The sequence below is a fragment of the Haliaeetus leucocephalus genome, unplaced genomic scaffold, assembly GCF_000737465.1.
Source record: "Haliaeetus leucocephalus isolate CR32 unplaced genomic scaffold, Haliaeetus_leucocephalus-4.0 Scaffold406, whole genome shotgun sequence".
NCBI lineage: Eukaryota > Metazoa > Chordata > Aves > Accipitriformes > Accipitridae > Haliaeetus > Haliaeetus leucocephalus.
The window spans coordinates 7,640,857-7,655,703 of NW_010972842.1; the positions used below are offsets into that span (position 1 = coordinate 7,640,857).

General features: G+C 42.2%; 1 protein-coding gene across 3 annotated transcripts in view; it reads left to right on the forward strand.

Moving 5' to 3' along the window:
• XRCC6BP1 (XRCC6 binding protein 1) overlaps positions 1 to 4,979 on the forward strand; it is a 5,277-nt gene extending 298 nt beyond the window's left edge. For 2 of the 3 annotated variants that reach the window (XM_010574091.1, XM_010574093.1), the window contains exons 2-6: positions 546 to 591; positions 699 to 780; positions 1,057 to 1,194; positions 3,102 to 3,185; positions 4,153 to 4,979. In XM_010574091.1, coding sequence (XP_010572393.1) covers positions 546 to 591; positions 699 to 780; positions 1,057 to 1,194; positions 3,102 to 3,185; positions 4,153 to 4,356 — 554 coding nt within the window. In that variant the 3' untranslated portion in view covers positions 4,357 to 4,979. The remainder of the gene's footprint in view (positions 1 to 545; positions 592 to 698; positions 781 to 1,056; positions 1,195 to 3,101; positions 3,186 to 4,152) is intronic. The other variant, XM_010574092.1, reaches the window with a different exon arrangement.
• Positions 4,980 to 14,847: the final 9,868 nt, after the last annotated feature.

Sequence of the window (14,847 nt, forward strand, 5' to 3'; positions counted from 1 at the left end):
GGCGGCGGTGCTGGCACCCCCGCCGGTGCGGCCTGCCGCGGTGGCCTTGGGCCGCGGGGTGTCGGGGAGGGAGGGGGCCGGTTGTGGGTCAGGCGGGGAAAATGGCGAATTTCCAGGGTGGCTATGGGCTTTTTTTGTCCTGCCAGTAGGCCCTTCTCTGGCTTGTTTCTCTTGAAAATTTGAGAGGATTTGTCCCTTTCTGGTTCGCTTGGGCCCTCCTCGCCACGTAATGTTGACTGTGAATCTTACTGAAAACAACGGTCGCTATAGGCCACTCTCTTTCTGTTCACTACTAATAAAATAGCGTCGGCAGTGACTTGATTCCTGAATAGCTGTGTACATATCGTGATTCTGTATCCCTTTACATGGCCTGAGCTGTAACAGGGTGCCAGCTGCATTGCATTAGGGTTAAATACTGCAAAGTATGAATTTGTGCATGTGTAGTGCTTTTTCTTTTTTTTTTTCTTGACTGTCTTTACATTTTGATTATAGATGACTTTCAAAACTTTTGTCTAGAGAAATTGATTGCAGCAATGTTTTTCTAGATCCATACGCTCAACTTCTTCTTGAGGCTATGAAGCAATCTGGTTGGTACGTAAACTAATTCATCTTGTTCTGTGTCGTAACATCGCCATTATATGGAGTTACTGGTCTCTTTCAAATTCTTCCCTACAGCTTTCTTTGTTTGGTCCTTTCAGCACTGTCTTCAATGACCGGCACTTTTCCTGCGAAAACTGTGATGGTTGTGTCAGTGGAGGTTTTGATTCTGCCACATCTCAGGTAGGCATTGGACGTTGTCCCCCCGTTTTTTTTAGGGTTTTGTTACTAGGATTAAGTGTACTCACGGTGATATCTCAGTTAGTTGTGAAAACACGATAAATGAAAGGTGTTCCATGGTATTGGAACTCGTACGCTGCAGAATGATGAGGCTGTTAATGTTGAAAAACACTGATCTAAAGAGTCTAAATGCTGTAGGTGATGTGTGCTGGGTCTCTGAGAAGTAGGGGAGATACTGAAACTTGGTGAAAATACTACCTATATCTTTTTTTTCTACAGATTGTTCTGTGTCAGAACAACATTCGCCACCAATCCCATATGAACCGGGTGGTCACGCATGAATTGATTCATGCTTTTGATCACTGCCGTGCACATGTTGACTGGTTTAATAATGTCAAACACTTAGCATGTTCAGAGGTAAGTTAAAATGCTTCTAATGTTGTCATTATATTAATTACTGCTGGTTATTAGGGGTGCTTCATGTTTAAATAGGCATGCTGTTACACAAACTTCGTTTGGTTTAAATCTCTTAATACATTTTGCCCTTTCTGTCAGATCAACCTAAATAGTTTCATTCAGAAAACAAATATTTAGTTTTCACAAATATGGTTAAGTCATTGCCATATTAAGTAGGATGTGATCGCTGTGAGTGTAACCACAAGAAGAAGTGTTTAATAACAAATGAGAATAGTCAGAGGTGAAAACACATTCACACATTAATCACGTGTTTATAGGGTTCTTTTTCTCGCCTGCAGGTCTTGGGATGTTGGGTTGTTGTCACAGAAGTATGGTACCCTTATTTTTGTTTAGATTTTTTTGGTTAACAGCAAACTTGTCTTTTCCTATAACATACGTTTCTTGATTAATTGTGGTGTTGCTAATAGTACGCTTTAGTTATGACTCCATGGCCATTTCAGAGGACGTAGGAATTTGTTGCTTGAAAGGCCTTAAAAATTGATGCATTAGGAGGTGAAATTACACTGAGCACAGGCTAGGAAGGATTCCTCTTGTGCACATGACTTGTGTGTATTCACATGCTTTTAGCTGATTTCTGATGTGATCCATATCATTTGACCACAGAAGAACTTACCCTTATGATTAATATTATGAAGGTATGTTCTTGTGACTGTGTGAATTAGGTGGCTTTTAAACTTTTTTAAAAAATATGAAAATGATACAAAAATGTTATAGTGGCTTTGTCTTGGGGTTTGGGGTTTTGTTGTTGTTGTTGTGGGGTTTTTTTTGTTTGTTTGGCTGGTGGTTTTTTTAATGAGAACATACTTGATTCCAGACTTAAGATGTGCACAGGTTTTGCCTATAAACAGTATATGAGAGAAGCAAAATAATGAGTTTGGTACAGAACAAACCAGATTTCATAAAAATTAATTTTAATACGTTAATTAAATTCATATTTGCTGTGGAAGAGAGTCACAGTCATGTATTATCTTTATCTTTCTTATAGATAAAACTTAATGAAGTAACCCAATGTGGTATCAGTAAAGCCATTCTGCATATTTGTGGGGAGTTGACCTTGGCTGGCTGCCAGGCACCCACCAAGCCATCCTCTGGCTCCCCCTCCTCAGTAGGACAGGGGAGAAAAAAAAGATTAAAAAGCTCATGGATGAGGACATGGAGGCCTTTTGATACTTGTTTTATTATATGGTGTTTACGATTTTTATTGTCAGCTTTTTAATTCTTACTTTTCATATTTTCCCTGCGTTTATTCTCATCCTGGTACTTAATTATAGGAAATCTAGTTTTAGTTGTATTTCGTAACAGAGGGGTAAGGTGTGGAACGGTTGGCAGGCAAAAGAAATTACAGTGCACAGGACAAGACAGCTAACAAGCTAAAACATACATGCTCATTTAAATGTGGCTTTTCCTAAAGCGGGTAGGTTACTGCTCTTCTGGGTATTGCAGCTGTAGTCTTTGAAAGGTATCTGCCTTTATTCCTGACTCCTGTATCAGCCTCTGATATAGACTGGCGAGAATACTACTTTCCATGTTCTTCTGGCAGTTTGTGTGTGTGTATAGACACACACACACACACACGTATGACCTCTTCTGCTTATTCATTTAAGCTTTGGGAATATGTGAGACTTGGTCCCTGGAGAAACTTACAGGTTCTATAGTAATACTTTGCAGTTCATTGAGGCTGAGAGGGTGGATGTAAAGGGTAGTATGTAGTTAATGAGTAGAAGTGGCCTTGGGAATATTCTCTACCAGCAGTTACCAGAAAGATATTGAAGAAAAAAATGTTACAGCTTATTTGACTTTGTATTTCCATGTGTTTCTCTGATCGTGTGGCTTTTTTTTCTCAATAGATTCGAGCTGCTAATCTCAGTGGAGACTGTACACTGATGAATGAAATAGCCAGGTTTAAATTTGGGTTAAAAGGACACCATCAGGTAAAGGCTGTAGATGTTAAAGTCTGCTGGTTTGTTATGAGCCATCTTTACCTACTTGATCGCAGCCTTCTACACTTTCATAGCTGAAAACATTAGAGAAAGAAGTAGATGCCATGGACTTGCTGCTTTCTCTTAATTAACCTTTAATAACCTTTAATGATAAATTTTTTTTCCACCTTGTTATTTTTGCTGGAATGAAATTCCTCATACCGTAGAGCATTACCACTGACAATGGTAATGGGTGGTTAATAAGAACCAAACAAAAATTGGGATTTGCAGGAAATGTAGTGGGAATACCTTACCCACTGTAAGTGGGTAAAACTAAAAAGACTTTGAAAACTGGAGGAAGGAGAATGACAAGGGTTCTAAATAACCACGTGTGTTAAGTCTTACAGCAATTAAATTTTTTTTAATAGTAACAAAGACTATGGGTTGAGTGCCAAGTAGTTGCTCATGTTAGAGTGGCAGTTAGCTTGTAGCTGGGGGTGTTTACACCTTTTTTTATCTTTTAGTAGACAAACTGCATAAGCAAAAGTTGCCATAAAGAGAGGTATCAAAATGAAGGCCCATAGAGGAGTCATTCCTTTTATGTTTTACAGCATTTCAGTTGGAAAAGCACTAGCTGGTATTTATGGCTGTTTCTTTCTGACGTATTTTCTCCTGTGTCCAAGTCAAGTTGTACAAATACTTGATACCTACAACAAACGCCCAATTGTATTTTAATTCCTGTTCTAAGGAATGTCTTTTACTTATCTGATGGTTTATTTGCACATGGAAAACTAAAACACCTAGTTAACACAGGATGGAGCAAAAATGTACTTCAAGGCTCATTACGGGCATTGTTTCACTCTTCTGCGATACAAAATTATTGTGTACGTAGTAGGAGTGAATACTTGACAAAATCTGGGAAAAAAATTACTTATCCTGATAATGACGGATTTTTCTTTATCTCTGATTCCCACTTTAGGCTTGTGTACGAGACAGAGCGATTCGTTCCATTCTGGCTGTTAGAAAAGTTAGCAAAGAAATGGCAGAAAAAGCTGTGGATGAAGTTTTTGATGCCTGCTTCAATGATCTGGAACCTTTTGGAAGAATCCCGCACAGTAAAACAGATGCAAAACGTGCTTATAGAGACTTTCAGAACAGAGATCGCTATAATGCTAACTTGTAAAGGAAAAAAAAAACTGAAAAATTATGTTAATACCTGATTGTTTTGCAACATCTGGAGTTACAGTATATGCACACAGTGCTGGTGGAAAGTGCAGTTCTATCAAATGTGTCAATTAATTTTGTAAACTTTTTCCAGGAGCCAACTTTCATGGAAGTAAACAAAGTAAATGAACAAGACAAAAACCTGTGTTTCCTCACCTGCTATTCCAGTAACATAACTTAGTACACCAACTGACTTGTCAAACAATGATCTACACGTTTCTACGCTGTGCATATTTAATTCTGCACAGTCTGCCTAGGACTTGGTTTCTAAAAGTTTTGTTGTTACCGAATAAATCTTTTCATAAAATCTTTACATTTCCACCATCTTTGATACATAGTCATAAACTTGATTTTCATCGCTCCATTTTAAAAGATGGGCAACTGAACTACAGCTCTTGGGTCTAGATTTAATAACTATATTAAATTTTGGGTTTAGCCAAACTGCCACAGTTGTTTTTGAGCACCTCCTGAAATTCTTGGAATTCTAGCTCATCTAACATTAACTTTACATGTACATAAAACCCTTTGGCTTTTGGGGAGTTTAACTGACAATTCTGCTTACCAGATCAAACCTACAAGCTGGGTAAGCATTGGTGAGAGTCTGTCCATCAGCTTGAGCTTTGCTCAAAATGTTGGTATAGCTTATGGTCATTGTCTTCTTGTTAGGTAAGTCCATCTGAGGAAAGCAAGAGGCTGCTAGCTTCATCCTAAGTCTGAGAGAAGCTGTTTTGTTCCTCTGTTATTTCCAAGTATAAGGTATAACCGTTGTCCTGGACGCAAGAGATTAAAGGTGTGGTTCAACCAGAGGTGTGGTTCACTGATGTAATGGAGGTGTGGGTCCCCAGTCAAAGGTCTGTAGGTATAGCTGCTCTAACAGTTACTGGATCCAGACTGAAGCGGGAAATTTAGTTCCACAAAAGAATAGATGGTGCTGGGATTGCTACTGTTTCATATGAAGTGCAAAACATTTCAGATAGATAGGCTTTGAACTTCACAGGATGTTAAGGTCCGAGTAGTGGTGGTGGTGTCAGTTTTCGTGTGTAAAGTTGTTCACAACTGCAGAAGCATAGAATTGCTGAGGTTGGAAGGGACTTCTGGAGACACTACTCTTTCAGCCACAGTGCACAGAGCAGGGACAACTAACGCATGTTGCTGAGGAGCGTGTCTAGTTGGGTTTTGAGTGTCTCCAGGGATGGAGACTCTGTAGCCTCTCGGGATAATCTGTTCCAGCATTTGATCGCTCTTGTAGGTTGGTCTGGGTTTTTTCCTCCTATTGTGGTTTAACCCCAGCCAGCAACTAAGCACCAGGCTGCTGCTCACTTACTTCCCCCCCACCCAGTGGGATGGGGGAGAGAATCGGCAGGAAAAAGGTAAAACTCTTGGGTCGAGATAAGAACAGTTTAATAGAACAGGAAGGAAGAAAATAATAATAATAATAACAACAATAATAAAATGGCAATACTAATAAAAGGGCTGGAATATACAAAACGAGTGATGCACAATGCAATTGCTCACCACCTGCTGACCAATGCCCAGTTAGCTCCAGAGAAGCAATCCCCCTTTCCCCCCCCTCAGCCAACTCCTCCCCAGTTTATATACTGGGCATGACATCACACGGCATGGAATACCCCTTTGGCCAGTTTGGGTCAGCTGTCCTGTCTGTGTCCCCTCCCAACTCCTTGTGCCCCTCCAGCCTTCTCACTGGCTGGGCAGGAGAAGCTGAAAAATCCTTGACTTGGTATAAATGCTGCTCAGCAACAGCTGAAAACATCGGTGAGTTATCAACATTCTTCTCATGCTGAATCCAAGACATAACACTGTACCAGCTACTAGAAAGAAAATTAACTATCCCAGCCAAAACCAAGACACATCCTTGTGTGTAAATGGAGTTTCCTGTATTTCACTTTGTGCCAATTTTCTCTTGTCCTTTTCTTGGGTGCTGCTGAGAAGACTCTGGCTCAGTCTTCTCTCATTTGACCCTCGCCCCATCAGGTATTTATGCACATTGGCAAGATATCCCTGAACTTTCTCGTCTCCAGGCTGAAGAGTCCCAGCTCTCGGTCTCCCTTTATTCGTCAGGTGTTCCGATCCATTTATCTTGATGGCAGTTTGCTGGACTCACTCTGCTAAGTCCATGTCTGTCTTGTACTGGGAAGCCCAGAACTGGGCCCAGCACTCCAGATGTCTCGCCAGTGCTGAGCAGAGTTGGAAAATCACCTCCCTCAATCAGCTGGCAATGTTCTTCCTAATGCAGCTGAGAGGGCTGTTGACCTTGTTTTTCTGCAAGGACGTGTTGCTTGTGTACAAGCTGGTGTCCACCAGCACTGCCAGGGTCTTTTCTGCCCTGTCGAGGTCTGTCTGAATGGCAGCACAAACCTCTGGTGTATCAACTGCTCACCTCAGCGTTGTAATGTCTGTAAACTTTCAGAAGTTGTGCTACTCCCATCTTCCCGGTCGGTAATGAAGAGATTAAACACCATTGGCCCCGACACCGGTACCTGGGGAACTCCACTAGCATCCTTACACGTGTGCTGGACGTGGCTAAAGAATCGACATGGACTTAGGAACATCTCAGCTAGATAGCTTGCATACGTGCACTCTGGAGATTTGAAAAATTTGAAAATATAAATCTGAATTGTTCTGTTCACTTGCCTCAAGTGTCAGAAAGCCGTTCCAGGCATGTTAATTTACTGCTGTAGGTGTGATGATAGGTCAAGTACCTACCTGGATCTTGAGTCCTAAGCACAAGAATCTACCAATCATGTTTTGTTCCCATTGATTTCAATTAGGCAAAAAAACACTCTGCCCTGCTACTTGTTGGGTTAAAACTATCTGGAAATAGCAGTAGAATGACACCTGCTACCTGGAGGGGCTTAGACAGTGTGTAAGGTCACCATGCAAAATTGCAGTTTGAACCCAGACCGCAGGCTTAATCACTTGGAAGAATAGCTGCATACGCACAGGGATTTTATTTGTTCTCTGCTTATTGTAAAATGCAAAAGCAGTCCTGGGAGACCTGGACACCCAGGTCCTGCAGCCCAGGTTCTCACTCACCCATTCCCAAAAGAATGTCCCTATCACAGGACCACAATTTTGTCATTCTGCTCTTGCTTCCCTTGGCGCCGTGAGTTTTGCTTTCTTCAGTTGTCTTTCTCAGCAAGGTTTGGAAAGAAAGTGAGAAAAACTGGATGAGAGTGGAAGTGATGACTCCATAATTATATTGGGAGAGGGAATTTAAGTACAAGGTTGAACAGTTATAAAATGGTCATGGTTAACTTAAAGAGGAAATTAGAAGATGGTATATAAGCATCTGAAGAGTAAAGGTGTTCTAAATAAGACAGACAACAAGGAATATGCATTGTTTGTGCTGAGGATGAAAAGTTTAGGGAAAAGGTTGATCCCAGAATGAGAAATGTTAAGTTCTTTAGTATTCCAAAAAGGATGAACTGAAACTAGATTGTTTTGTGTTCACATTTATTTGCATTTTCTTTCTGTTGTAATAATCCTGTATTTCAGGATTCCTCCTGGTCATTGGCAAAGTTTGTAAAGGAAAGGGCTATTCCGCCTCCTTTATGCTCTCCACCCCCGAAGATCTATAACTTTGGGTTTCAGTTCTTCACTGCCCTCCCTGGCAGGAGGCTGCAGGGATAGGCTGAGTACAGTTGGGTTAGGACGAGCTGGTGGATTTGAGATCTTAGACCCTTATCGTACCACCTTGGCATATTTTACTCACGTGCTCATGGTTAAACTAATCACCAAATTTGGGATCAGAAAGGAAATTTTCCTTGATTAATTGGATAGGGATGACCGGTATTTCTGTTGAGCAGCTGGACGCTATTTCGCGCTGTTCAGGCACCCGTGCACAGCTTTACGTGTGCAGCCTCTGAACGCAGAGTCCCGTGTGACAAATCCAGCGCTGACCTGAGCTGTGACAGTGGCAATGCTGGGTGAGTCTGATCCTTGGAAATAAGATCTGAAGTGGGCAATTATGCCTGCGCGGTCCGGGTTACCCTGCACACTGGGGTGTCAGTAGGGAGCTACGCTTCCCGAGCCTGTGGTGACCACTGGGATGGAGTGGTCAGCGAGAAAGGCAGACCTGGATGGAGCAGCCCTCCGAATCGCCCAAGAATTTCATGTTAAGTGATGGTCTTTCTTGCTGCAGGGATGAAGCCCATTGGCATGACCTCGAATGCTTTCTCTTTCCCAACGGCGGCACATCCCAGCTGGGATGTTGGCCTTTTTTCCGTAGGTCTACCACTCGTCAGCAATGGGAAAGCTTTTATGACTTGCGTCCCTTATGCCCTGAATTGCTGCTCGTGTTCTGGTTGTCTCCGGTGGTGGAGGACTGGGTGTGATGATCAGTGTTGCCTTCTCCTGTTCTGTGTCCCCATATATTTTGTGTCAACGGGACTGTTGGTGTATGAAGCTTTTTCTGGCAATACATAACCTGTCCCCCGAGCAGAGCCATCGCTGTTTCCCGAACAGCAGCAAAAACTTGGAAAAGATTCAAACGTAAGCGCTGTCCTCGCAAAGGACAAAGCAACGCATCCAAGCAGTGACCAAGCCTGATTTGTCTGACTTGTTCTGTTCCTGTTGGACTGCGGGTGGGTTGCATTTATTCCCAGGTGTAGCATAATTCATACCCACGGGTGCCGTTGTTCCTGGGGCTAAGCATTAATGCAGATCCCTCGGAAAGTCATCCTAGCTGTCTTGGAGGAAGTAACGTCTTGGCCAAGATTCCCCAAACCTGTGATTTCAATACTTTTGTGGAATTTCAAATGGAGATTTCATAATCTTATTTTCTTGGGGTAATTGCATCAGTGACTGACATAATCGCATGGCTGAATATCTGAACAGAAAAAAATGGATATAATACCCTACATACCTATTAAGAAAATTACACATTGAATTCTAAGCTTCCTGTCTTTGATGTAATCTAGGTAGACCTTCTGGGTTTTCTAAAATCCCCTGAGGAACAGAGATGCCTTGGAACAGCATAATCTTGTGTGTTAATATTCCCTTAACCTCTACTGCTTTTCAAATCCCCATTTAGTCAGTATGATGTATAATACTGAGTTTTTTATAATACTTCTCACACATATTCTGGCAGATAATTCCTTCCCTTCATTATACCTTATTAACCAAAGTCCTACTTTAATGAATGTGTGTGCGTTTGTGTGGTTTGCACTTATATTGCATTTGGACCAACACGTTGTCTGAATATATACAGTTGTCTTCTATCTGGGATAAGCTTTGTCAAGTCTACTTAGAAATTGCTTTTCTTTAGCATTTTTGATAGATGATCAGCATCAAAATCTAGGAAAGAAAGTATTCTGGAGATATCTGCAAGAGATGTCGGTAATAAAGACTACCCTGAGTTATATAAAGACATAATTATTTGGGGAAAAAAAATAATAATCAGTATGAAACAAAATTACATAACCAGGAAACGTCAGCTTAAGCAACAGATACATTTCAGTTACACCAAGTCAAATTGTAATGGCAGAATATGTGCACTGCAACTCACCAGAAAGCAATCAGAAGCAGCTGATGGGCTTCTTGTCATTCCCTGAGAAAAGGAGGGACAACAATTACATGAAACTTTGCACACACTGTTTATCAGTTCAGGCAATCATTTCATTGCTTTTGGCGCAATTTTAATCTGCATCATTTTTTCTCATCAAAACAGAGGTTAAAAAAAATGAGTAAAATCTCATTGCAAATGTGAAAAATATGGGAATCGATTAAGCAGCAGAGGGAGCTGAAGGACCGTGGAACATCATGCTGCTGTGGAAAGCCACCTGCAGACCATACACAGCTGTTGCTCAGTGTGCAGTTCAGTTTTGGTTTAAATCTCTGCTTTAATCAAATTTGCATAACTCTAACGCTAAAATAGGTTAAAAATTAAACATATTTCAATCGCATTATTCTGCTTCTGCAGAATGCTTGCTTCCTTTAGAAGACTACTGCAGAACATATATGGAAATACTTTTGCCATCTGTGCTGTTTTGGAGTGTGACTGTGTTTGCAGGGGCAGTTAGATAAATACTGGGGTGCCTGCGGCAGACCAAAATGTCAAGCTATAAAGACCCATCATCAGTAATCAGAATCATGCAGATTACATTAGCTCAATTCTTTATTCCTCATGCCTGAATTTCCACTACATTTTCATTTTGTCGCTTATATCTGAAAGATGTTGAAGTTTTGGCAAAACCAACAAGAAGGAAAAAAAAAGAGCATCATTGTCCAAATAGTAAAGAGATATGATTTTACAAAGGAGAGTAATGTAATAAAAAGTCTTTTAGGTGTTTTCTTTTTCCTAGGGAAGAAGCACTAGCCACGACATACCTCACTGAATAGTTCCTTGGCAGAAGTATTTTTAAAGTTTGTAGTACCTAGCTCTCAGTTGTGTGGATGTGTGCCAGTTACCACAGGAGCCTTCGTGTGTTGATTGTAGCTTTTCAGAACTGTTTTAGAGAACAGTAGCAACTATAAGTGAAAACAACAAAAATCATCAGTAAGCAGAAAAATCCAACTCCGATATAATGAAAAGTTCAGAAGTTTTCAGGGGATGTGCAAGGAATCTTACCTCTTGGTAGAACTGAAGAGTTCAGCACCAAGAGGTTATCGTCCTCCAGAACTCCATCCAAATCCGCTAACAAGCATTCCTCCTCTAGCTTGCCTGTAAGCCTGATCAAAAAGAAAACTGGAAAACAAAGATTTGCATCATCTTTTTATTCAGTAAGGGGGTTTTGTTGCAGTTCTTTAATGGGACATGAGAAATTCCTTCAGAGCTTGGGAGAGAGTGAAGCCATTACTCTCACTTTCCTTGAAAAGAAGACAGAAGGAAGAAAAAGGAGAAGAAGGGCATGCACAAAGGGCTGTACGCGCTGGTGGATAAGGAACCAGGATATGAAGAGAGATCTTGGTTTCAGCTCCTGCTCTACTCAATGCTAAGTAAAAAGCATTGAAGCACTCGCTGGATTTACACCCATGCTCCCCACTCCCAGGCATCAGCCGAGGAAAAGTCTGTAAACAAGGCAGGGCTGGGTGACCAGCCGGGCAGAGTGATGGCTGCAGAGGGAGCAGGAGGCCTTTGGTACCCAGTAACTGTGGTTAGTCTCCTTCCCAGTGCAAAGTGGAGCAGCCTCCCTCTCCCCAAAATGCTTCACGGTTGAAGGGTTTTCCTTCCCCATTGCCATCCTGCTGTTTTCTCCTCATTTGAGAGGGTTTCTTCTCAATGAACACGTTGCACTCGTCCCTCCTTCCTCCTCAACTTCATCCTCTGTGTGTGCATGTGTGAATGAATAAGGGATCATAGAATCAGTCAGGTTGGAAAAGACCTTTAAGATCAAGTCCAACTGTTAACCGAGCACTGCCAAGTCCACGACTAAGCCATGTCCCTAAGCACCACATCTACATGCCTTTAAATCCCTCCAGGGACGGTGACTCAACCACTTCCCTGGGCAGCCTGTTCCAATGCTTGACAACCTTTTCGGTGAAGAAATTTTTCCTAATATCCAATCTAAACCTCCCCTGGTGCAACTTGAGGCTGTTTCCTCTTGTCCTGTCAGTTGGGACTTGGGAAAAGAGACTGACCCCCGTCTCCCTCCAACCTCCTTTCAGGTAGCTGTGGAAAGGCTGTAGGAGTTGTAGCATGCCCTTTCTTCTTTTCCTTTTGCTACTAGTTATCTCCTTCTCCTCCCATTGTGCATCTCCAACCCACGCAAGGGAGGAGGGAAAAGAAATTCTATCCGGGGAATTGATCTGTGACGTTACATGTGTGAGAATGAAGGGTATTTCATCCCAGTGTCCTTTTTCGATTTCCACCTCCTAATCCCACAGTAGTGGATTTTACCCTGATCGCTTCAGTCTGGTCTGGTGGGAGAAAACTGGGAGCTCCCAGGAGCAGACAGCAAATGAGGAGGTGAATCCCCTTCTCGGTCCTATTTTTACAGAGCTGCTTTCTCACCTCTGGTCAAATGCCCACGAATACACGTAGGCACGTGCGTGTGTCTTGACAGCATCTCCCCCATTCGTCCCACAGCCCGGCTTCTGCGAGTGTCCTCCTCCATCCCTCAGCTGCCCTCACGCCTCCCGCATCCCCAGTGAGCTGTTGTTGGTGTCAGCTGATGGTCCGTCAGGCTTTAGTCTGTTGATTTGACACTGCTGGAATCCATCTGGGAAACTGTTTGGGAATATGTTTCTTTAGTACAGGAACAGTGGCAGGGAATGGACATTACCGGTCAGACCTCACGCTGGTACCGAGCTGAACTCTTGGCAGGGCTGAATATTCATTCATGGGATCTGAGAAGCATTCCTGGGTATCATAGAATATATATTACCCTCAGGTTTCACAGCTGCTGCCTTAGATCTGGTATGAGGAGTAGGAGACTAATTACCTGTAGGACCGGAATACAAGAAAAGAAGGTCACAGGTACACATTTCCATCTCGATTCCTTTTCTGACTGCTGGATAAGAGCAGAAGTAAAAGTCCAACTCTAACATAATAGCTCTCTCCCGCTCTTTGGATGCCTCCAATAGAGTGAATTTGTCTGCCAGCCGCTAACTGAAGGGGACTGGCTATTACTTCAACTCCTTCTAGTTCCCACACACTTTTACTTATTTCATGCAAAAAAAGCTACCAAGGGTGGTCCCTTCCTTCTCTTCAGAGTACCAACAGTCTGCTAGGGCATTCCCTGAGCGGTGGGAAATCTGAGTTCAAATCCCCTCAGACTTTTGCTTAGAAAGGAAGAAGAGCTCCATATTTCAGACACAGGGGCTCAGGAAGCCTTCCTGGGTTCAGTCAATGAATCCTGGGTAGCCGAGTCCTTGATGAGGGTAGTTTTTTTAGAAATCATACTGTTCACAATCCTTTTTGATTATCCATCTTGGGTAGAAAATGAGCTTTTCTGAAGACATTTTCTAGAAACCCACTAACGCTCCCAGAGAGGCCAGCTGTGTAACTTGCACACTGCAAATATCACCATGAAGTAAGGCACTTACTGCATGTGCAGTGCTAGAGTCTTAAGGAGTATGTCTTAACGTGGGAAAAAAGTAAATGTCAACACTTGCTTTAACATTTCTTTTAGATTCGGCTTTAGGAAGTATTACAAACCAGTATTAGGAGTTTAGTTTGCTTCTGTCTTGCCATGCTCGTCTTTGTAGATGCTTTTTGAGACACATAACTGTCACCTTTCATGACATTTTTAACATAAGAAACCTAAATCTAACCTAAATGCTGACATAAAAGGCAGCAGATGTGGTCCCAGAGGCAGGATGTCTGAGGACAGATGGTCTGAGGGTGGCTGAGGCACCTCTGGGTGAACTTGAGGAGAACACTAGGATAACAGACTTGCCTATTCAAAATCACCCTTCCCTGTGGCGACCCTCCCTCTTGCTTCTTTGAGACCCTCGGACATGCTCCTTATCTCCTTCCTGAGGGTCTCATCAGACTGTTGCCTGCTCTCTCCATCACCGCTGCAGCCGTGGCCGCAGCAGCTAATCAGTCCTCAGGCACATTTGCCTCCGAGATACCTCTTAAACTAGTGCTTTTGGTAGACCTCCCTCTTATACCATCTTCACTGCAGCACTGGAGGTATCTATAGACACACAGGCATCTCGACAGTTAGGTTAACAACTGTGTAGAAGTTTTTCAGAGACCTAGGTTTTGTCTAAATTTCTTCCAATATGTTTTAGTCCTTTTTTTTCTTTGTTTGTTTTTTAACAGAACCCTCATCCTCTTCAGCTGTAGCCTCATAAAGCAAATTCTGAAGGAATGGGTGAGAGAAAGAATTTTGAGGGGAATTACCTATTTCTGTCCTTGGAAACTGTGCCAGTGAAAAATACCAACCTCTCTCACTGCTTCTGTTTCTCTCCTTCCGGAATCTTGCTTTCAAGATGTGAAAGTCAGGCTCTCAGGGAGGCAGACTCTTACACAGCTCTGGAAGTTCTCATCAGTAAAGCACTTAAGCACTCACTTACATTTAATTATGTCATTTTTACAGACTTACCATTTGTTGTCTTGTGAAGCACAGTACTCAGCACCTTGAAGAACTGTGCTCTAAGTGCATGAAGTGCCCTTCGACTTGCTCAATGAGTTATTGGATGTATGGTCCTCTCAAAACACAAAAGGAAGGTCGTTAAATCGATGTGCCACACTTCCTAAGTAGTATGTTAACTTCAGTGGCCTCTTTGCATTTCCATTTGAAGTGCTATTGTCTGCCTGCTGAGACTCTTCCTGCTTTATAGTAGTCATATCTTGTCCTAAAGTGAACTAGACTTTACTGTGCATTGTTAAAAACCTTTCACAACAGAGGCTGCTGAAATTCAGTGGTGAATGGTAAGATTCCTGTATGTAATTTCTCAAGTTTTTAAAGCACTTGGGTGTCCTTTGTCATAAAAACCACTCTACAAATGTAAGATCATTATGATTGCGACTTGTCTCCTT